Source organism: Camelina sativa, chromosome 15 (assembly GCF_000633955.1).
Source record: "Camelina sativa cultivar DH55 chromosome 15, Cs, whole genome shotgun sequence".
Classification (NCBI taxonomy): Eukaryota; Viridiplantae; Streptophyta; class Magnoliopsida; order Brassicales; family Brassicaceae; genus Camelina; species Camelina sativa.
Genome location: NC_025699.1, coordinates 2,273,383 through 2,292,250, shown reverse-complemented (window position 1 = coordinate 2,292,250; position 18,868 = coordinate 2,273,383). Strand labels below are relative to the sequence as shown.

Genomic DNA, 18,868 nt, shown 5'->3' with positions numbered 1-18,868 from the left:
ATTTTTTTTTTTTTTTTTTTTTCTTTTGGTACAAGATAGTTTATAGCATTATACTTAAGGTGATATATATTTATGCTTTGAAATCATTTTTATTTTTTTTATTGAAAATTGCAGCAGCCTCCTTGCGAAAACGACAGTATAAAACGAATGAATAGAATATTACAAATTTGCATTTCTCCACAAAAATATGAATATATTGGAGTTGGGGTTAAATGAAAGTGTTGCCACCATTTCACGAGCTCACGCTCCAATTTATTATTGACAACTTGCATTGCACGTGATTTTTTTGTATAAAATAAATATTTGACATATTGTAATTTTATAAGGATGACCGTGTATACTAGCTAGTGCTTAGGGCACTTCATTAAGTGGCTATGCACAATTGTATGTTTGTTTATCTTCCAACTTTCCAACTTACCTAGAATCTTTTTGGTCACTCTCCTCATGATGTATACGTTAGCCATCACTTAAATTCCATGTAACTTGAACTAATTTCAAATTTAAAACGCAATTCTTTTTTTCTTTTCGGAACGAAGGTTGAAAATTCAAATATCAAGATGTCGTGTAATCCAATACACTTAGTAATATAGCTCAAACATTTAGATAATTATTATTGACTTGTAGGAAATGGGGATAGAGCACCCAGACAAAATTAAGCATTATGTCAAACGTTCTCGCCTCCTTTCTTGAAATTTCCAATTTGTGAATGTCATCAGCATCAGACCAGTTTTTTTTTTTTTTTCTTCCATCGAGGCAAAAGACGAGCTACTATAATAGTAGATTTATTATATCACACTTAACTTCATAAAAAAACACTTTATAATTATCATACACTTTGTTGTAAACACATGTACACTATATCTACAGTTTTCTAGTTTTCACAAGTGATCATGAAATTATAGTAAACTAACTATTTTCATCCTTAAATAAAAATCTACAATTATCATAAGTTTAGTACTTCTATGTTATATAGGATGGTAAAAAGACACACATATAACATATCCTTGCTCTTATTTGTTTTTTTCTAAATTAAACCCAAAAATTTTGAACAGAAAAGTACTTGGTATACTGTATATATTAAACCTCTTATTTGTTTTAGACGAAATAAATGAAAGTCTTGAACGGAGTATATAGTATATGTAATTTTGCAAACACCGTAAACCGAGACGTTAGACTTATTAACGTTTAAGGACTATATCGATTTGAGAATACGCTTGTGTGTTTGTTGTCCTCGTACATACCATCCGAAAACATTTGCATCTTCTCACTTAACTCACTATCTTTTGAATTAAAATAGTAGAATCGCCAGTGAGATATATAACCACTAAAAATTTGTACGACTCATAATTTAATAAAANAAAAAAAAAAAAAAAAAAAAACTCAAGTGATTTCTTCTGCTATATATAGCGCATCATTAGCTTGCAATATATCTCAAATCCTTACCACAAAGCAAGAGAAATAAAAATCACACACACAAAATATAAAAAATATATATATAGTAAATGGAAGGGTTTCTGCGGTTCCTTGTAGCGAAAGCCATCTTGTTGGCTTTAGCATCTTCATTTGTGTCTTGTTACGACCCAAGTCCTCTTCAAGACTTTTGTGTTGCCGTCGATGATGCTAATGGCGGTAATATCTTTATTTACTATATATATTAACATGGTTCCCTAATATCGTCGTACCAATTAAGCATTTAAGAGATACAACTCTCAACATTATTAAAATCCTATATTACTAAAAAATTGTGTGTGTTAGCTTTAGATAGTTGTTAGCTAGTAGACAGTATCTTATTTTCATCTGTACGATTGACACGGTACGATGTTCATCTGTGTGTTTCAGTTTTCGTGAATGGAAAATTCTGCAAAGACCCAAAATACGTGAAAGCCGAAGATTTTTTTACTTCCGGACTAAACATCGCCGGAAACACCATGAACCGCGTCGGCTCCAACGTTACAAACGTCAACGTCGACAGAATCCCTGGACTCAACACCCTCGGAGTGTCTCTTGTCCGAATTGACTTTGCACCAGGAGGTCAAAACCCGCCACACACGCACCCACGTGCCACCGAGATACTCGTGCTTGTTGAAGGAACGCTCTTAGTCGGGTTTGTAACATCGAACCAAGACAACAACAGATTGTTCTCAAAGGTTCTTTACCCCGGAGACGTATTTGTGTTTCCCATTGGAATGATACATTTTCAAGTGAACGTTGGGAGGACTAACGCGGTTGCGTTTGCTGGTCTTGGTAGCCAAAACCCCGGTACGATCACAATCGCAGACGCGGTCTTTGGATCGACGCCTTTGATTATGCCAGAGATTTTAGCTAAAGCGTTTCAGCTGGATGTGAACGTGGTTAGATATCTCGAGGCAAGGTTTTCTCGTAACTATTGAAAAAGTTTTTAAAGGAATGACGGGAAACTGTAATAAAAAAATATGATGGGAAATGTATGTACCAAAACATGAATAAAGTATGTAATATACAAGTGTGTGACAACTATAATAAAACAAATAAAAAATATAAAAATCATTGAATCGGTTACTTGCGGTGGAAGGGAATAATATTATTTCAAAAAGATTTCTTTTACAGAAAACAAAAATAATACAAAAATGATTATAGGGTTTGAAGTTTCCAGGCTGGAGTTGGGCCTTTAATGGGCCTCTTCGTTAAATTTAATCAGAGGTTAGTAATTAAAGGTTTAATTATACCTTAATCTCTCCGCGTTTTCTTCTTCATCTTCTTCTTCTCGACTCTGCTTTGCTTTATCCCACTGAGAATTTTGAATTTCATTCATTCATATCCCCAAAGTTTTATTTTTTCGGAGTAAAATCAGAAAAAGCGTTAAACCCCCGATCAGTATAATCTCCGCCGTTGATTTCTGACTAAGGGTTTTTCCGATTTCAGTTTATGATCTGACTCCGGGACTCTCTCTGTGTGTTGCTTTCTCATTGCGTTTACGATTCTTCTTCCTATTTCAAGGTACGCTTTTGTTGATTGCGTTTTCATCACTCTCAGATCGTTCCCAAATTCCGGGGTTTCTCTTAATTCCTTCAAAATTTTCCCCTTTTATTCACTGCCTCGATTCAACAACTCATCGATCTCTCGAACCCACTTTATGAAAAAGCTAATCGAAGGCTTACATGCTTTTGAATCGTGAATATTAGATTCGGATTTAGGGTTTTTCTCTGCTTTAAGCTTCAATCCTTTTGTCCACTTGACACCTCCCGGAGAATTCAGGAGGCAATTAGCTCTTTTCCAGATCTTGCTTAGCTTTTGTACAGGTTTTAAACCCTTTAGCTCCTTTTGCAATTGCGTTTATTTCTTTCTAGTTTAAGAGTTTGTTCAGAACGTAATTAATCACCAAGTTATCTCCTTTTTTTTTGCAGAATGGCGGATTTGCTTCCCATTTACCTCATTATTGTGGCGTTTCTATGCACTGTCGGAGCCATTGCTTTGGCCTTATTCCATATATACAAGCACCTTTTGAATTATACCGAACCCATTTATCAGAGATATATTGTGCGCATCGTCTTTATGGTCCCGGTCAGTTTTTGCTCTTTCAACTGTTTTTGTTCTCTTTCTCTAACCTGATCTGTGAACTCCATTTCATGTTGAATTCTTACTGCTTTTGGCACTACAGGTCTATGCCTTGATGTCATTCTTGGCTCTTGTGTTGCCCAAGAGCTCGATATATTTTAACTCTATCCGAGAAGTGTGAGTGTTTCTAAATTTTCCATATTTGCTAGTTTAGCATTCAACGAGCTTCCTCCAGTTACTATACTAAGTTCTTAATGATGTAACCTTGGGAATATAGAACGAACTTTTAGAACTCAGATTATTACTATGGTTTCAACAAATGCAGATCTGATGGTGTATATTCCTAAGGCTTTGTAGTCTTTTGTCTGTTTCAGTTACGAAGCATGGGTGATTTACAATTTTCTATCGCTGTGTTTGGCATGGGTTGGAGGCCCAGGTTCAGTAGTTATAAGCTTAACTGGCCGCTCTTTGAAGCCATCATGGCATCTCATGACATGTTGCTTCCCACCACTACCATTAGACGGGTTAGTGTGCAGACTTAAACCTACATTCACTATTATACTGGTGGCATTTGTATATTTCTTTGATTTCTCATATGATTTTTCACTAAATCTTGGAACTTGTTAAATTTTTAATCAAACCATGCTGAGGATCTTTATGAATGAATGATCATTCAGTTGCGTGACTCTGGTTTAGTATAAGAATTAGAATTTGTTTAGTCCAGATATATATTAGCATCAGGAATTTGTTTGAATCTCGGTTTTGAGCTCTATGACGCGACTGCCTTACCTAACATCTCATAGCTGATACCTGATTTATCTTTTTTTTTAAGGCGTTTTATTCGACGGTGCAAGCAAGGTTGTCTGCAATTTGTTATTCTAAAGCCAATCCTAGTTGCTGTAACACTTGTGCTTTATGCAAAAGGAAAATACAAGGATGGAAATTTTAGCCCTGATCAATCCTATCTCTATCTTACCATCATCTATACAATATCATACACAGTAGCTTTGTACGCACTGGTCCTCTTTTATGTGGCATGCAAAGATCTGCTTCAGCCATTCAATCCAGTCCCAAAGTTTGTGATTATAAAGTCTGTTGTCTTTCTAACCTATTGGCAGGTAATATGTCTTTCTCGCTAATGAATCTGGTTTGGCATTACGTTTTGGCTTTTGCTATTCTCTACAAATATTTAACACATTTCTTCTGTCTGGCGAACCTTTTTGTGTTACAGGGTGTTCTAGTTTTCCTTTTTGCTAAATCTGGATTTATAAGGGATGAAGAAGAAGCAGCACTCTTCCAAAATTTCATAATATGTGTGGAGATGCTTATTGCTGCAGCTGCTCATTTCTATGCATTTCCGTACAAGGAATATGCAGAGGCCAATGTTGGAGGAGCTCGAAGTTTCTCAAGAAGTCTGGCACATGCTGTTATGCTAAATGATTTCTACCATGATACTGTTCACCAGGTAACCGATAACAAATATTTTGAAATGACTGATCTGTGGCCCTTTGCTGCGGTGATGCTGATGATTGGTTTGATATTCTTGCAGTTTGCCCCGACATATCACGATTATGTGCTCTATAATCATAATGATGGTGGTGAGGAAGGGACAAGGAAGTACCGTGCACGAACATTTGTGCCAACTGGTCAGGAAATGGATGCTGTTAGAAAGAACAAACACATGTTTGGGAACAAGATAGATGGTGTTTCAGTCTCTAGTCAATCTTCAGAATCAAGCACACCCAAAACCTCTGGTGTAAGTTGTGATCCTGCACGTCCTGAAACCATGAAATCTTCTTTGCTTGTGGATGCCTCGGACTCGGCTTCCACAATGTATGACATGTCCCTCATTGACATTGATATATCGAGCTACCCGAGCAAGGTACCTTCTGCAAATATAAGTGGAGGAGGACCTAAATAGTGGGTAAAATTGATGTAGAATCCACCATTTAACAGTAACAAAAGAGTTAGAATTAGGAGTTTCTCAAGTGTGTTGTTAAAGCAGGAAGATTTTAGTTGGAGATGGAGGTATAAGTGTGATTTGTTTACTCTTGTATGTGTTCCCTTGTTGTTCTGATGATTTTTCCACTGGTAATTAGTTTACTTTGCAAAGCCTGTTTCTTGTTATTGCTTGTTCCACGATATTTGGTTTGTAGATATGAAATGATTACGAGATATTTGGATAAACAATCTCAAAAAAGTTGTGAATCATTTGGTGTGGAATTAGAAAAGAGTTAGATGGAGTTTGGAACTATGTGTATTGCAGAGTTTGGAGCTGTTAGGCTATCTCCTCTGATGTTCCTTTCAGACCACGTATAATAATATTTAATAGTTTTGTTTGTGTGCTATTTATGCTAACATTGTATTATTTAATTGTAGTGTACACTCCAAAAAGAATTGTTTATTTTGTCGTACTTAAGTCTTACATAAATATTTTTGTTAGACTCAAAACCCAAGACCCCAACAAGAAAGCATAAGATGAACCCAAAAACATTCATCGTTTGATTAAAACTGTCAATATCATAATGTCACTAACAGTTTTTTTAAATATCAATCAAGTAATCCTAGAAAAATCATAATTTAGATTAGATTTGCAAGTCTAGTATTTTAAAATGGAAACCAAAACCGTCATAATATTTTGCAATCTACGTATATATTGTTTTAATAATAGTATAAGCAGAACGTGAACATTGAACTTTGAATTGATATTAGTAACTTGTTGGGAAGTTAGATTAAAGTCTCACCTAGATATATTGTATTTGATTTGACGAGACCACTTTTTTATTTTTGGTAAAAAAAGAGAGAAAGAGAGAGAGACACACACCATTAAAAGCAGAGAGAGTAACGTCAAAAGGCAAAGCCAAAGCCAAAAATATTTAAAGCAAGAACGTGAAGCACTTGAAACCACGATTGATATATATATATCCAAACCAAACCTTATTCGTTGTAACGACGGCGGTGTGGATTTAGTGTTTACACAAGTTAACCAAATTAGCCATCACCGTAATCTACTGCAAGAAATCTCCATCAACCCTTTTTAAACACAATTCTTTACTTCTTCAAATCCCAATTCCGATGAGCAGAAACAGCAGCAGCAACGGCGTTTGTTGGCAGAGCAACAGCGGTTATGGAGGAGGAGGATACGTGGAGAAGAGACAACTGTTCCTAAAAAGCTACCAATTCTCGAGGAAACAGAGCTTAACAGAGAAGATTCAAAGATCCGTGAAGAGAGTTGTCAAGAAAGTTGTTTGGATAAGGTTGAAGTCAGCTAGGAAGCTGAAACGCGTCGTTTGGTCTCGTCTCAAAACAGCGTTTTTCTACCGCCGTAGACGCTTTTTTCGTCTCATTCATCCAAACAAACCTTCATCTTACTGCTTCTACTAAGTTTTTTCTTTTCTCTTCTCTTGTTCTGTTTCTTCGTTGATGTGTGTGTGTGCATATTAGTATCGTTGCGTGCTTCAAATTAAGATTTATCTTTTTTTGTCTTTAGTTAATGTTGTTTAAATTGATTCACTGAAATGATCTTGTTATGGTTAAGTATTATGATCGAATTTGGAGAAAAAGAAAAAGAGTTTTCAAGATTTTGTTTTGTGATTCAGAAAGAGACTTTAGGATGCGAAAGATCATGCAGGAAATGTGAACTGAACGTCAGATTCAGTAAATGTTCGTAGTATTTTTTATAATTAATACAGTATGTATGTATTGTATTAAATCATATAGTCATTAGTCACATTTACGCAATAACGTAGACGAGTCAGGTTCCTCTTTTCTCGTGTCTCCTTCCCTACAAGTCAGTGATATTATTTCGTAAGCGACTTTTATAAATATCTTACCAATTTATTTAAGACTACATTTGGGCCTGTTATGGGCCTAGTGTGGGTCCGTTTAATTTCAAGTGGACCTGAAAATAAAGAACCGAAAGTGGTTTAGCTTAACCGGATAGAGAGTTCGGTTGAAATATAATTTAGGATAAAAAAATAGACTAACCAACCAACTTATTCCTCGTCACCAATCCAATCATTGACGATTACGTGTTTTTATACAAATTATTTTTGGACTTTTGTCTCTCTTCTCTTTCTTAAGTTTTATTCTTCTCTCTCTTTGTTATTGTTGTCACATTGTGTCAGTGATTGCCCAAAAATAATTCTTAGATTTTAGAAGAGCTACTCCTAACTCTTTTAACTAACTCTCTTAACTTTAGTTTATTTAGACCATCATTACTGGCAGTTCTTTTATCGATACTCTTATTAAAAAATAATAAAAAGAAGAGAGAGAAGAGGATAAAAAACAGAAACGTTCCTTGGCAGAGTAATCTGAGAACCGATACTCTCAACAAACAAAACAGGTGTCATCTGTTTAGTGGAGCAGATTTAAAAGATAAATAAATAATAATAATTTGTAAAAAAGTTAATTTATTTTTATTTTTTGAGGAACGATTAGGGGGTTACTCGAGTAAAGATGCTGAGACTTCCAAATTCCAATCATTTGACATATCTCCCCATATCTTCCCCTTTGATTTCTTTTTAGCTAAAGTAAAAAGCATTCTATATCATATTTTTGGCAGATGCATTCTCATGAAAACAAAACCGGAGTTTCCCTTTGTTCCACGTAACAAAACATGTATTATACCATAATACCAACAAAACACTACACATTCACATACAGTAGTTAATACTGATATAATTAGAGTCTGCAAATTTTTTTGGTAACAGTGATAAATGGGACAAGCTTTTTTGGATTAGCATTTTCGAATGAAACTAAAAACGGAACATGGTTTTTATTTCCCATTTCCACAAAACTCCATGTCGAACTTGCGTTTAATTAAAAAACTTCTCTGTGATTCACACATGACACCAAAACAAAGGGTTTTGTCTTCTTTTTGTAGCATCGCAGTCACAGCCCTTAACCGCGTAGGTCCATATACAGAGCATCTGCCTATGTGGTTAAACAAGAGCTGCCCATTTAAAACACAATTTGGATATTTTTGTGGGTTTTAATTTTGAGAAAATCTAAAGAATAAAATCATGTGCTTTAAGAATCTTTCTTACTCTCTCTCTCTCTCTCTCTCTCTCTTTAAAAACACATGCCCTTAAGCCACTTCTCTCACCATCATTATACTGTTCTTCTCCTTATCTCTTGAAGCAAAAACATTTCCTTTTTGCATTCCTTGCTCTGTTTTTTCTGTTTTGCTTCTTTTAGTCTCTTTGTTTCGTTCTTGACCTTCTTCATTAGACAGTGACTTTGTATTGTCCTAAAACAACAACAACAAAAACCCAACTTTTTATAGTAACTTAAGATGTTTCAAATTGTAGGGAAGTACCGGTGGAAACAATCATATCGGTACAAAAAGCTAACTGAGCAACATGAAAAACTGACAACAACTCCACCACCAACAACAACAAGGTCAAGTAAAAGACATTACTTGGGGAAGAAGAACGAGTTTCGAGCAAAAGGGTTTAGACTAAACCGATCAAGGAAGCTGGTACTTAAGGCATTAGCTTTGCCGAGAAGGATCTTTAACATCTATATGCGTATCACAAATCAGATGAACAAAGAAGGTTTGTATCCGAATCTTGTTTTCTCTTCTTCTCATTGGGGTTTCCCTGGTCAGCTGAGTTCAAGAGGTGGGTTCCGTTAGAGAGAAGACACCAAACGTTGATAACTCAAAAAAGGTATGAAACAAAGCAATGTAAAGCCAATGATTACATGAGATCATACATACTATGTACTTCTTGTAAATTGTTATGTTTTTTTTTTTTTCAAGTTAAGGGTTAATAAGAGCAGAGTCTATGATTTGTTATGTTTCATAGTTGAGCGCAAGTGCTTGAGTGATTCTATTAATATCCTCATCACTCTTGGTGAAATACAAGTAACGTTGGTTTTTGTTGTTGTTGTTGGAGAAGAAGATTTGCTTATCATAAAAGACACTTTAACTTTTACAGAAGATTCGAACTTAACAACAGAACAGGATGTGATGATTTGTGACAACCACTTTTCCTTTTTTTATGTGCATAAAGAAAGATAAGAGACTTTGGTCAGATAATAAACAAAGGGTGAAAGAAACACTCCAACTCCAAGCATGTCAGTACAAAAACGACCAACTAACTAACTTCTCTCTCGTTGCAATTTGCAAAATGTTATAAATAAAGTAACTAACTTTTTGTAAGGAAAAATCAGCGCTTTAATTCCTCTTTTGCAATAGTGAAAAGAGGGATAAAACAAATATGTATGTAAGATTGTGAGGTGTTTTATGCTTCTAAGTGGTAAGTACTATTTGAATCACATAGGTAGAGAGAGTAACAATGATATCAACAATGTTCTCTAGGCTTTATAATTTGTTAAACTACTAAGGCCGGTTGAGTTGGGGACTAAAACAGCAATAAGTTTGGAATATTATACACAAAGCCGAATCTAATAATTACTCTCTCTGTCTCACAAAGATTGATATTTTGGAATATATTTTTGTCCCACAAAAATTAATGTTTTGCAAAATTCAAGAAGTAATCATTTAAAATATTAAAATTTTTGAATTATTATTGGTTTATATTTTCTCTCTCTACCAAAAAGTAATTATAAATTAATTAACAAATAAAAACTAAACATTTTCTTAATATGTGTGAAAGTGTCAAAACATCAATCTTCACGAGACAGACGGAATATTTTGTAATTGCGATTTGAGAGAGACAAAGAGCCAGCGAGGTTTGGAAAACACAAAGCGTGAAGGAGACCGTAGCAAGTTGGAACATGAAACCACGCCTCTGTCACTGTCTGTGATTCTTATCATACATGTCTGCTCGATTCTCTAATTTTCCATCAAAAAGAAAAAAAAACGGATTCTGGTTAATGTCTGTGAGTTACCCAGAGGTTGCAGAAGAAGACAATGAACAGAACGAGATCGATAGTGATCACAACAACATCAGCAACAAGAAGAGGAAGAAGAAAGAGGAAGAAGCTAAAGGGAATCATCATCGATTCTTCTTGATTCCTTTCGTCTCAAAAGCTAAAAGGCGAATCGTATCTAAGATCACAAGGAAACCCTCATCGCCTTCTTCTTCTTCTTCTGGGTTTTTGAAAAAAGTTTGCTTTTGTGGAATTGAAACTTCTAATACCAATACATTGGAGTGGTCATCTTCTTCCATTCCTGACCGCCCTAAAGGTGAGAACTTTACGCTCAAGATTCTCTTACAGACCAATGATTTCTTCTCCAAGGACTGTAATCCACATCTCTCTTTGTAAGTTCAGATTCCATTTACTGTATCATCAATCTGTATAGATTATTCATCAATACCCACAAGATTTGTGAGCATACAACATATTGAAATTTGATTATTTTGTTAATCAGTCTTGTACTATTTTACCTGTGGGGTCCTTGTTGTCTCACTTCAATGTTCCAGATGATCATTCTTTATGTCTCTGACTCTGATAAAGACTATTTGTAAGATCAGGACATTGATCATTAATTGAAATCTCTCAGGCGTATCACACTCAATCGAGCATTGATTGCTAATCTCGTTTCCATGAGGAGCCAAGTTTATTTTGTTTAAGTGATTGTTACCTTTGACACATCACCTCTGCTTTGAATCATTAGCTTGTCTGTTGTTTATACCCTTTTATGCAGTTGTTGTGGTTTTGCTATTGATCTTTGGTAGTTATGCTTATTAAAGTCTTGATTTTGCAAATGATAACTCTCCAATAAGCACAGAGTGATTCTCAAGAAGGATTTTGGATATTTATCTGCTATGGTTGAGATGTTTCAGAGTTGTAGGCTTGTAGCATACCTCTCTATCCTTTCTTTTTGTTTGTAAACTCAAGCCATTGAATCCACAGCACAGAAAAGCCAAACAGAGGACCACGAGATTCTTGCAGTAAGGTATGCTTCAAAACACTTTCGATTGTTCAAAGAAGAGATTGGTGATGAGAATGTCTACTCATTATAAACTGGTCTCATTGTAATCAATGGGCCAAATATAGTCAAAAGAGTATCTACAAACAATTTATAAAAATACAAAAAGAAGAAAGAAAAGTTGCAAAGCTTTTTTTGCTTTTGCTTACAAGTTTACAGTTTTTTATGTTCATCACTGTATCATTTTATTACGTTATTGCTGTGGTCTGAAACCTATGTATTTATTTCTTGGGTGGGAATTTTCCCTTTAACTTCTGAATCTCTGGTGCTGCAAGCCCGCCGAACGCCTTGGTGAGCAGCTCATCAGGAATCGGTGGGTTAGCACCAAACAGAGACGGTCCAACAACTTGAGTCCCTGGAAGCTGACTATCGAAAGCAGCGATGACGGAAGCAGGAGTGTTGTTAGGGTTCTGCTGGAAATGTAGGAGAGCTTTGGGGAAAACGAAAACGTCTCCTTTGTTGACGTATTTGGAGATGAGTTTCCCGGTAGTGGTTAAGAAACCGACGAAGAGACGGCCTTCGAGGACGAAGATGGCTTCAGAGGCTCTTGGGTGAAGATGTGGCGGGTTGATTCCGCCTGGTGCGTAGTCGATCCGAGAGATGGAGACTCCTAGAGTGTTGAGGCCAGGCACTTTCTCAACGTTGGCTCCTGTAACAGCTGAGCCCATTGTGCTGTTGGCTGTGGCTGCAGCATTGGCTAAGCCTGCGAAGTAGAAGTCCTCTGGTGTTACCTTTGTTGGGTCTTTGCAAGGGTATCCGTTGACTTTCACCCCTAATCATAAAAAAAACATGACATTGGTCTCAGTTAAATTTTACATTTTTACAAAACGTTACTGCAAGTGCAAACAGAATATAGATAGAGAGAGAGATATAATACCGTTGGCGAGATCGGCAACACAAAAATCTTGAAGCATCATTGTTTCGGCGAAGGCCGTGTGGGCGGCCACGAGCATGACGGTGACGAATAAATGGATCATGGAAGTTGCCATTGTTGTTTGATCGTTGTTTGTAAGAATGTTTATTGATGATGAGTTTGAGAAATCCTTTGACCTTGTTTCTCAATTTATATTATCCATGTAAAGAAGATTTTAACCAATGGATAAACTTATGGAGAAGAGATAAATATGGAGAAGGGCCATAAGATTGTTATTTTTAAATTTTCTGCCATAATTAGGTTTAGGTGTTGTGATCGTAGGTTAAAATTTGGTGCTTGATGAAAAAGGTTTTTGTTTGTTGAGGAGTCATTAATATAATAGCCTATAGTTTATAGGATGACACGCACCATAACAAAACACACCTTCAAACTCTAAGAATCACCAAACTCGAAATGATTGATGATTTTGGTTGTGTATTGGTTAGGTACCGTAGGACTCAAGAGGTTTGTTTGGTTAAATTGATTAGTGATAACCAAACTTTGGAAGGTACGGTTCTGTATCTACTCAAATAAAACCAATACCTTAAACCGGATAGAGGTGAACCAAGATGAAATTTCTCTATCCATGCATTTGCATGATCTTAAGATATATACAAATACACAATAAATGAAAACAACTTGGGACTAAAGATTTATTTATAAATTTTTCAGGATTAAACAAATTTTCTCATCAATAATGTCCCAAGTAAGTCCATGAGATGGTGGCTGAATACCAACTAAGCAAATTCCCAAAAACTGTATTCAATTATATAAGAAACATGCATCCAAGCACGTAGATACTGTAATCTCTTGATAATTAAATTATTAAAACTGACCAAACACAACTTCAACTGCTTCAAACATATTATTCCAATCTGTCATCTCTCTCATGTCTTCACATGTTTTTAATAACTTCACCTCTCCCTTTCTTCATTCCTCCAAACAAAAATTCCTCTAATCCTCCATCATGACTGTCAAGGTAAACATATCCTAATCCTAGTACTAGTTTTCTCAAACCCGACACCGAATGATTCCATTTTTGTTTGTTTTGGTTTTTGAGCAGAAAGTAGAAATCAAGGTGGATATAAACTGTGGGAAATGTAACAGCGCAATCATGGAAGCAGCCACAGATATAGAAGGTAATAATTAACAACAACAAAAAAGTCTTTAAGCAATATGTGCTCTTAACATATGCTTATTGAGAATGAGATTTGGATTGGTGTTGCAGGTGTGAATCATGTTTCGTTAGATGAAGGGAAAAGCATACTTACCGTGGTGGGTACGATGGATCCGGTCTGCGTTGCATCAAGGCTGAAGAAGATTAAACAGAAACCTGTTATCATCAGCGTTGGACCACCACCGAAACCTCCGGAGCCACCAAAGCCTCCAGCGCCTGAAAAACCAAAGCCTCCACCAACACCTGAACCACCAAAGCACGTATGCAACTGCAAGCCCCCTTTACCTAACTGCAACAGCTGTGATGTTGTGTCTGTTACTACATATGAAAGTGGAAGCGGCTGCAACATTCTCTAAGTCATGTTTCTTGTACCATAGCCTTTCATGTCAAGTCTGGAAACCTATATTTAGCCAAGACTAATATATCATATGTTATAATGCTTTTTTTATTTCTCAAATATGCATGATTCTCTGTTGTTTCTCCCTCCCCTGTTTTTGATTAGTCACAAGTCTAATGAGTTCCCTTCCTGCTCATAAACACCAAATTTTTGATTGATTTTCAATAAACATGACATGTGAAGCAGAAAGTGCCCGCTGTCACGGTAGATAGCTAGGCGTGTTAGTCATGTTGACCTGAAACGTGCATAAACCAACTACTGTATATCGACTATTGAGGGATATTGAGTCGTAGCACTCAGGCCCATTAAATTCATTGAGCCCATTAAACTTATGAGGATATTGGAAATAGCCTAGGCAATGGGAATTGGGAAACATTGGAGTTCTTACAGAAACAATAGGAAAAACAGGGACCTCTACGCAAAAACAAAGAAAAAGTAGAAACAGAAGCAAGTGGACGACCGCGGCGTAAGATCAACATGTGGTGATGTGCATGAGAGACCACAAGACCATGTTTTCTCGTTCTTCCACGCTGACGCACACTTGTGTTTTTTTTCTCCAACTCTCTCCTTTTTATAGGATATCATAATCTAATTTTTAGGTTTGTTCTTTTTTTTTTGTTGGAAACATATGCAATTTATTCATATCAGCATTAAGTATAATAAAGAAATTTAGATGAAGCTATTACAATTAGGATAACCTAAAAGTAAGAAGCTCCTCAAAACTAGTATTTTTGGTCATTTGTTGACATCGAAATAAATCAAAACAGTTACATCGTGTTTCAAAACTTATCAAGAGAATGTTTTAAACTGAAATGGTATAAGTTGGAGATAGATTAAATTAATCCACCATATGTGTATAGGTCATAGGTGTCGTAAACGTTACTACATAACAATCATATCGTAAATATCAATGTGGTTTTTGCTTCTCTCAAAGGGTATATTATGAGTTTCCCCAACTTCCCCATTATATCATCACCACTTGTTTCTTTGACACGTATGTTTCTGATGCACCCAAGTGGAAACTGGAAAGCAGAGTTGGGAGGAGATGATCATAATTCTTAATTCACAAGGGTTCGTTGTGCACAAGTCATGACGTCAACGTCCGTTAAAATAATTTGTTTGTAAAACTTAACCAAAATAATAATAATAATTTTGCTGAGATATAATTCTTGATATACATATTATTTTTCAAGATTATTTGTAGAAACCAAATACTAGTAGTACTTATCTCTTTAAATTTTGACTGACGTTATTATCAGCGCATAACAATAATACATCATCCAATCAAATTGCTATAACAACGAGAGATGTAAATATCAAAGGCTAGAGAGAGCCAATAAGATATCAAATCGCATGGACCCATATACTCCATGTGCTAATTATATCTGTTTTTGTCGTTGTTTGTTGCCTCACTCAATTCTTTCTTTCTTTGATTGATGATGCTGAGTGTTTTTTTAAGTGTGAACTAAGATCTACTAGCAAACCAAAAAAGATGGTCTCTGTCTTTGTCAATACAAGAGAAGAGAGAGTTGTTTGATTTTAGTTTTTTTTTTTTATTATAATTAAAAATAGAAACTCACAACCGTGAATCCAGCCATGAAACTTTTTTTGGAAAATCATTTTTCTTTTAAATAATTGCTTTTTCGATTTCTAATTTTTGGTTGTTCGTTAGCTCAGAAAAGCCCATTCTACACAAAGATCGATTCTTTATTTTTCTTGTTTATTTTATTAAATCACACTGAGCGTTTCTTTCTTCTACAAAAGTTTGTTCCTTTCTTTCTTCTTTTAACTCACTCCACTGTTAGAGATCTGTTTCTGTCTTGCTTTCACACTCTTCTTCTTCTTCTCTTCTAGTAGTAGTAAGAGAAGTGAGAGAGAAATGGAGAAGCTTTTTCTAGTAGTGTTTGTTATAGCTGGGTTAATACTAGGAACTCAAGCTAATGAATATTTAGATTTCAATGTCACTGAAGTAGATCGCATTGAGGAACTAGAGTTTGGTTTCTCTAAATATAGTTCCAATTTGAACCCTTTAATGGTTGGCCTCACTCTTATCAGAGGAGCTGATTCTGGAGCTGGTACTTGTTCTCTCTCTGCTTCTGTCACTAGATCTCTCTACATGCGCTTCTCTCTCTTTTTGTTTCTTTTTCTCTTTTCAGATATGGTAAAAATATAGAATAGGGTACAAAAAAAAAATTGGTTTCTTCATTTATTATTCACTTCAACTACATTCTTCTTTCTCTTCTTGTTTCTATATTGTCCCTTTCTCTTCTTGTTTTTTACGTTTTTTTTGTTATGTATTATTCAAGATTTACCTTGGTTTTTTCCCTGTTTTATTGCTTACACATGTGTACATATAAATTATCTTCCATGCAATTTATATGTTATATATTTATTTGGTTTACAGTAAGTTATATTCACAGTGTATGTTAGTGTTGTGATATGTCGGTAGAAAAACATGAAGAATGTTTGAATCTAGTTAGTTCTGTTTGAGCCTTTACATGTTTGTGTGTTTTGTTCACAGTTTGTTTGGATGGAACATTGCCTGGATATCACTTGCACCGTGGACATGGATCTGGAGCTAATAGCTGGCTCATTCAATTGGAGGTATAGTGATTGATTTTGTTCTAGATGAAGGCTTTAATTGTAAGTCTTTATTGTTAATGTTTAATGTTTTTTATTGAAACAGGGAGGAGGATGGTGCAACAACATCAGAACCTGTGTTTACCGGAAGAAGACTCGACGTGGATCCTCTAACTATATGGAGAAGCAGCTTCAGTTTACAGGAATCCTGAGTGATAAAGCTCAAGAAAATCCTGGTCTAGTCACAATCTTTATTTAATAATCACTCATGTCAGTAATGTAATGTAATATTGACGATTGTTATTGTCTTGTGCTTGTGTTTTGCAGACTTCTTCAACTGGAATAGAGTTAAGCTTCGTTACTGCGATGGCGCTTCTTTCAGTGGAGATGGCCAGAATCAGGTTCGAATCACTAGATTTTTTAAGTTAATAGAGATCATGATTCAAGAGATGCGCTTTGGAACAACTTGATATATTATAAGCCTTTGGAAACTCTGTAGTTTGTTAGCCATGGACAATACTTTTTTTGATCTTAGCGCTGTAGAGTTGAGCAGCTTTTGGCTTTGTGTAACATCTGTGAACTAATACATATAGAAATCTTTTTCCTTAACTTTATTCAGGCTGCACAGCTTCAGTTTAGAGGAGAGCGAATCTGGAGAGCCGCAATAGATGATTTGAAGGCAAAAGGAATGCGATACGCCAACCAGGTTTTGATGCTTAACCTTCTTTTAGTTTCTTAATATCTTCTACAGCGCAGGATCAAGATGGTAAACTGTTTATATTCTGTCAGGCACTTCTCTCTGGATGCTCTGCTGGTGGTTTAGCAGCAATTTTGCGCTGTGATGAGTTTAGGAACTTGTTCCCTGGATCAACCAAAGTCAAGTGCTTGAGTGATGCAGGCTTGTTCTTGGACACGTTAGTTTATTTCTCCCAACTCAAAGATTGTATTAAAGCTACATCATTTCCCCTTAATTTAGTTACTGCTACTTTCTTCTTTGTTTCTGTAATCATAGAGCCGATGTTTCAGGAGGCCGCACCATCAGGAACTTATACAATGGTGTAGTAGAATTGCAGGTGGGATTCCTTTTTCTTCACTTAATGAACTTATACATCTTCAAGTAGTAACCCAAAAGCTTCTTAGTTAATATTTAAAGAGCACAAGAAACTTTGGAACTACTCTTGACTTATTCAGAGATTTTACCATTTACAGAGTGTGAAGAACAACTTGCCACGCATATGCACAAACCATCACGATCCAACAACGGTAATCTTCTTTTAATTCCCTCATCCTGATGCTGTTGAAAACCTGAAACAGGCCAACTCAAATTCTTGTATTTGATAACTCATCTTCTTTCTGTACAGTGTTTCTTCCCACAAAACTTGATCAGTCAGATGAAAACTCCACTTTTTATTGTCAACGCAGCATATGATACCTGGCAGGTTATCTTCTTTTCCTCTTCTGAAACCCAAAAATTTACCCTGTATAAAGCTGACAAGTCTATGTAATGGCTTTTAATCAGATTCAAAGCAGTATAGCTCCAACGTCAGCTGATCCTAGTGGATTCTGGCATGACTGCAGACTAAACCATGGCAAATGTACTCCTGCACAACTGCGTTTCTTGCAAGGTTGTACTATAGATCATTAAAACTTGTGGACTTCTCATTTGAAAGCGTTGCATCACTCATATCATTTAATCTTGTTTATTTGAGAACAGGATTCAGGGATCAAATGCTTAGAGTAGTCAAGGGTTTCTCAATGTCTAGACAGAATGGATTGTTCATCAACTCTTGCTTTGCTCACTGTCAAACTGAGAGGCAAGATACTTGGTTTGCCGATGATTCTCCTGTCATCAGGAAAAAGGTACAATTTCACTCAAATCTTTCCCACACAAACAATGTAACTTACAAGTAAAGGCTGCCTCTGGACGTCAGGCTCTTGTAAGAATCTGATATTGACTTTTGTCTATGGTATGTAGGCTGTGGCAATAGCAGTGGGAGATTGGTATTTCGATAGAGCGGAAGTAAAGTTAGTCGATTGCCCCTACCCGTGTGACAAGAGCTGCCACAACTTGGTGTTCAGATGATTGATTGATTCTGTTCTTTACTATCAGCATACATACCTTAGAAAGTTTCTTTCTTTCAAAAGGAAAGATCTTGTACCTTTGGCAGTACCAATGCCTCATTGGTATATAATTGATTTGTGTTATGGAAAACCATAATAAAAACCAAAACAAAGTTCTTAAAAGGAGCATAAATGTAATCACAGAGAAAAGGCTCTTTCTTTTGTTAATGCAAGTAGTTGATCTAAATATAAATTAGACATGTCAAGGTTGGTCCCAAAAAAATCAGCCTAACTAATAGTATA

General features: G+C 35.8%; 8 protein-coding genes across 9 annotated transcripts; 7 read left to right on the top strand and 1 right to left on the bottom strand.

Moving 5' to 3' along the window:
- On the top strand, window positions 1,440-2,538 carry LOC104744756 (germin-like protein subfamily 1 member 7). The gene is made up of 2 exons (XM_010465855.2): window positions 1,440-1,629; window positions 1,840-2,538. Exons 1-2 carry the CDS (start codon window positions 1,503-1,505, stop codon window positions 2,388-2,390), a joined length of 678 nt encoding a protein of 225 aa, XP_010464157.1. The 5' UTR covers window positions 1,440-1,502; the 3' UTR covers window positions 2,391-2,538.
- LOC104744754 (transmembrane protein 184A-like) lies at window positions 2,732-5,788 on the top strand. Of its 2 annotated transcripts, XM_010465853.2 has the most exons (8): window positions 2,732-2,976; window positions 3,162-3,278; window positions 3,384-3,540; window positions 3,638-3,711; window positions 3,909-4,058; window positions 4,367-4,652; window positions 4,766-4,999; window positions 5,084-5,788. In XM_010465853.2, the coding sequence occupies exons 3-8, from the start codon at window positions 3,385-3,387 to the stop codon at window positions 5,453-5,455; spliced, it is 1,272 nt and encodes a 423-aa protein (XP_010464155.1). In that variant the 5' UTR covers window positions 2,732-2,976; window positions 3,162-3,278; window position 3,384; the 3' UTR covers window positions 5,456-5,788. The 2 variants fall into 2 exon arrangements, with proteins under 2 accessions (XP_010464155.1, XP_010464156.1); XM_010465854.2 differs by lacking the exon at window positions 3,162-3,278.
- LOC104744753 lies at window positions 6,346-7,115 on the top strand. Its single transcript, XM_010465851.1, has one exon. It carries the CDS (start codon window positions 6,610-6,612, stop codon window positions 6,916-6,918), a length of 309 nt encoding a protein of 102 aa, XP_010464153.1. The 5' UTR covers window positions 6,346-6,609; the 3' UTR covers window positions 6,919-7,115.
- LOC104744752 lies at window positions 8,563-9,428 on the top strand. Its single transcript, XM_010465850.2, has one exon. The coding sequence runs from the start codon at window positions 8,831-8,833 to the stop codon at window positions 9,170-9,172; it is 342 nt and encodes a 113-aa protein (XP_010464152.1). The 5' UTR covers window positions 8,563-8,830; the 3' UTR covers window positions 9,173-9,428.
- On the top strand, window positions 10,197-11,034 carry LOC109129218. The gene has a single exon (XM_019236958.1). The coding sequence runs from the start codon at window positions 10,321-10,323 to the stop codon at window positions 10,768-10,770; it is 450 nt and encodes a 149-aa protein (XP_019092503.1). The 5' UTR covers window positions 10,197-10,320; the 3' UTR covers window positions 10,771-11,034.
- Window positions 11,441-12,884, bottom strand: LOC104744751 (germin-like protein subfamily 2 member 3). Its single transcript, XM_010465849.2, has 2 exons — window positions 12,315-12,884; window positions 11,441-12,209 (listed from the first exon to the last, which is right to left on the bottom strand). Exons 1-2 carry the CDS (start codon window positions 12,424-12,426, stop codon window positions 11,659-11,661), a joined length of 663 nt encoding a protein of 220 aa, XP_010464151.1. The 5' UTR covers window positions 12,427-12,884; the 3' UTR covers window positions 11,441-11,658.
- On the top strand, window positions 13,056-13,941 carry LOC104744750 (protein PYRICULARIA ORYZAE RESISTANCE 21-like). The gene is made up of 3 exons (XM_010465848.2): window positions 13,056-13,329; window positions 13,414-13,489; window positions 13,579-13,941. Exons 1-3 carry the CDS (start codon window positions 13,318-13,320, stop codon window positions 13,881-13,883), a joined length of 393 nt encoding a protein of 130 aa, XP_010464150.1. The 5' UTR covers window positions 13,056-13,317; the 3' UTR covers window positions 13,884-13,941.
- On the top strand, window positions 15,409-18,812 carry LOC104744749 (pectin acetylesterase 12). The gene is made up of 12 exons (XM_010465847.2): window positions 15,409-15,999; window positions 16,446-16,528; window positions 16,611-16,740; window positions 16,832-16,905; window positions 17,124-17,210; window positions 17,294-17,418; window positions 17,517-17,577; window positions 17,714-17,767; window positions 17,866-17,943; window positions 18,024-18,129; window positions 18,219-18,364; window positions 18,480-18,812. The coding sequence occupies exons 1-12, from the start codon at window positions 15,804-15,806 to the stop codon at window positions 18,585-18,587; spliced, it is 1,248 nt and encodes a 415-aa protein (XP_010464149.1). The 5' UTR covers window positions 15,409-15,803; the 3' UTR covers window positions 18,588-18,812.

What these genes read in the sequence shown, in the direction of transcription:
- LOC104744754 (XM_010465854.2), top strand. Translation starts at nt 3,385, where the DNA reads ATGGCGGATTTGCTTCCCATTTACCTCATTATTGTGGCGTTTCTATGC. An exon ending in TCTTTCTAACCTATTGGCAG is followed by an intron (nt 4,653 to 4,765) that starts GTAATATGTCTT and finishes TTTGTGTTACAG; the next exon opens with GGTGTTCTAGTTTTCCTTTT. An exon ending in ACCATGATACTGTTCACCAG is followed by an intron (nt 5,000 to 5,083) that starts GTAACCGATAAC and finishes ATATTCTTGCAG; the next exon opens with TTTGCCCCGACATATCACGA.
- LOC104744753 (XM_010465851.1), top strand. Translation starts at nt 6,610, where the DNA reads ATGAGCAGAAACAGCAGCAGCAACGGCGTTTGTTGGCAGAGCAACAGC.
- LOC109129218 (XM_019236958.1), top strand. Translation starts at nt 10,321, where the DNA reads ATGTCTGCTCGATTCTCTAATTTTCCATCAAAAAGAAAAAAAAACGGA.
- LOC104744756 (XM_010465855.2), top strand. Translation starts at nt 1,503, where the DNA reads ATGGAAGGGTTTCTGCGGTTCCTTGTAGCGAAAGCCATCTTGTTGGCT. An exon ending in CGTCGATGATGCTAATGGCG is followed by an intron (nt 1,630 to 1,839) that starts GTAATATCTTTA and finishes TGTGTGTTTCAG; the next exon opens with TTTTCGTGAATGGAAAATTC.
- LOC104744752 (XM_010465850.2), top strand. Translation starts at nt 8,831, where the DNA reads ATGTTTCAAATTGTAGGGAAGTACCGGTGGAAACAATCATATCGGTAC.
- LOC104744750 (XM_010465848.2), top strand. An exon ending in AGCAGCCACAGATATAGAAG is followed by an intron (nt 13,490 to 13,578) that starts GTAATAATTAAC and finishes TTGGTGTTGCAG; the next exon opens with GTGTGAATCATGTTTCGTTA.
- LOC104744749 (XM_010465847.2), top strand. Translation starts at nt 15,804, where the DNA reads ATGGAGAAGCTTTTTCTAGTAGTGTTTGTTATAGCTGGGTTAATACTA. An exon ending in GCTGGCTCATTCAATTGGAG is followed by an intron (nt 16,529 to 16,610) that starts GTATAGTGATTG and finishes TTATTGAAACAG; the next exon opens with GGAGGAGGATGGTGCAACAA. An exon ending in GCAGGCTTGTTCTTGGACAC is followed by an intron (nt 17,419 to 17,516) that starts GTTAGTTTATTT and finishes CTGTAATCATAG; the next exon opens with AGCCGATGTTTCAGGAGGCC.
- LOC104744751 (XM_010465849.2), bottom strand. Translation starts at nt 12,426, where the DNA reads ATGGCAACTTCCATGATCCATTTATTCGTCACCGTCATGCTCGTGGCC. An exon ending in TGTTGCCGATCTCGCCAACG is followed by an intron (nt 12,210 to 12,314) that starts GTATTATATCTC and finishes TTTTATGATTAG; the next exon opens with GGGTGAAAGTCAACGGATAC.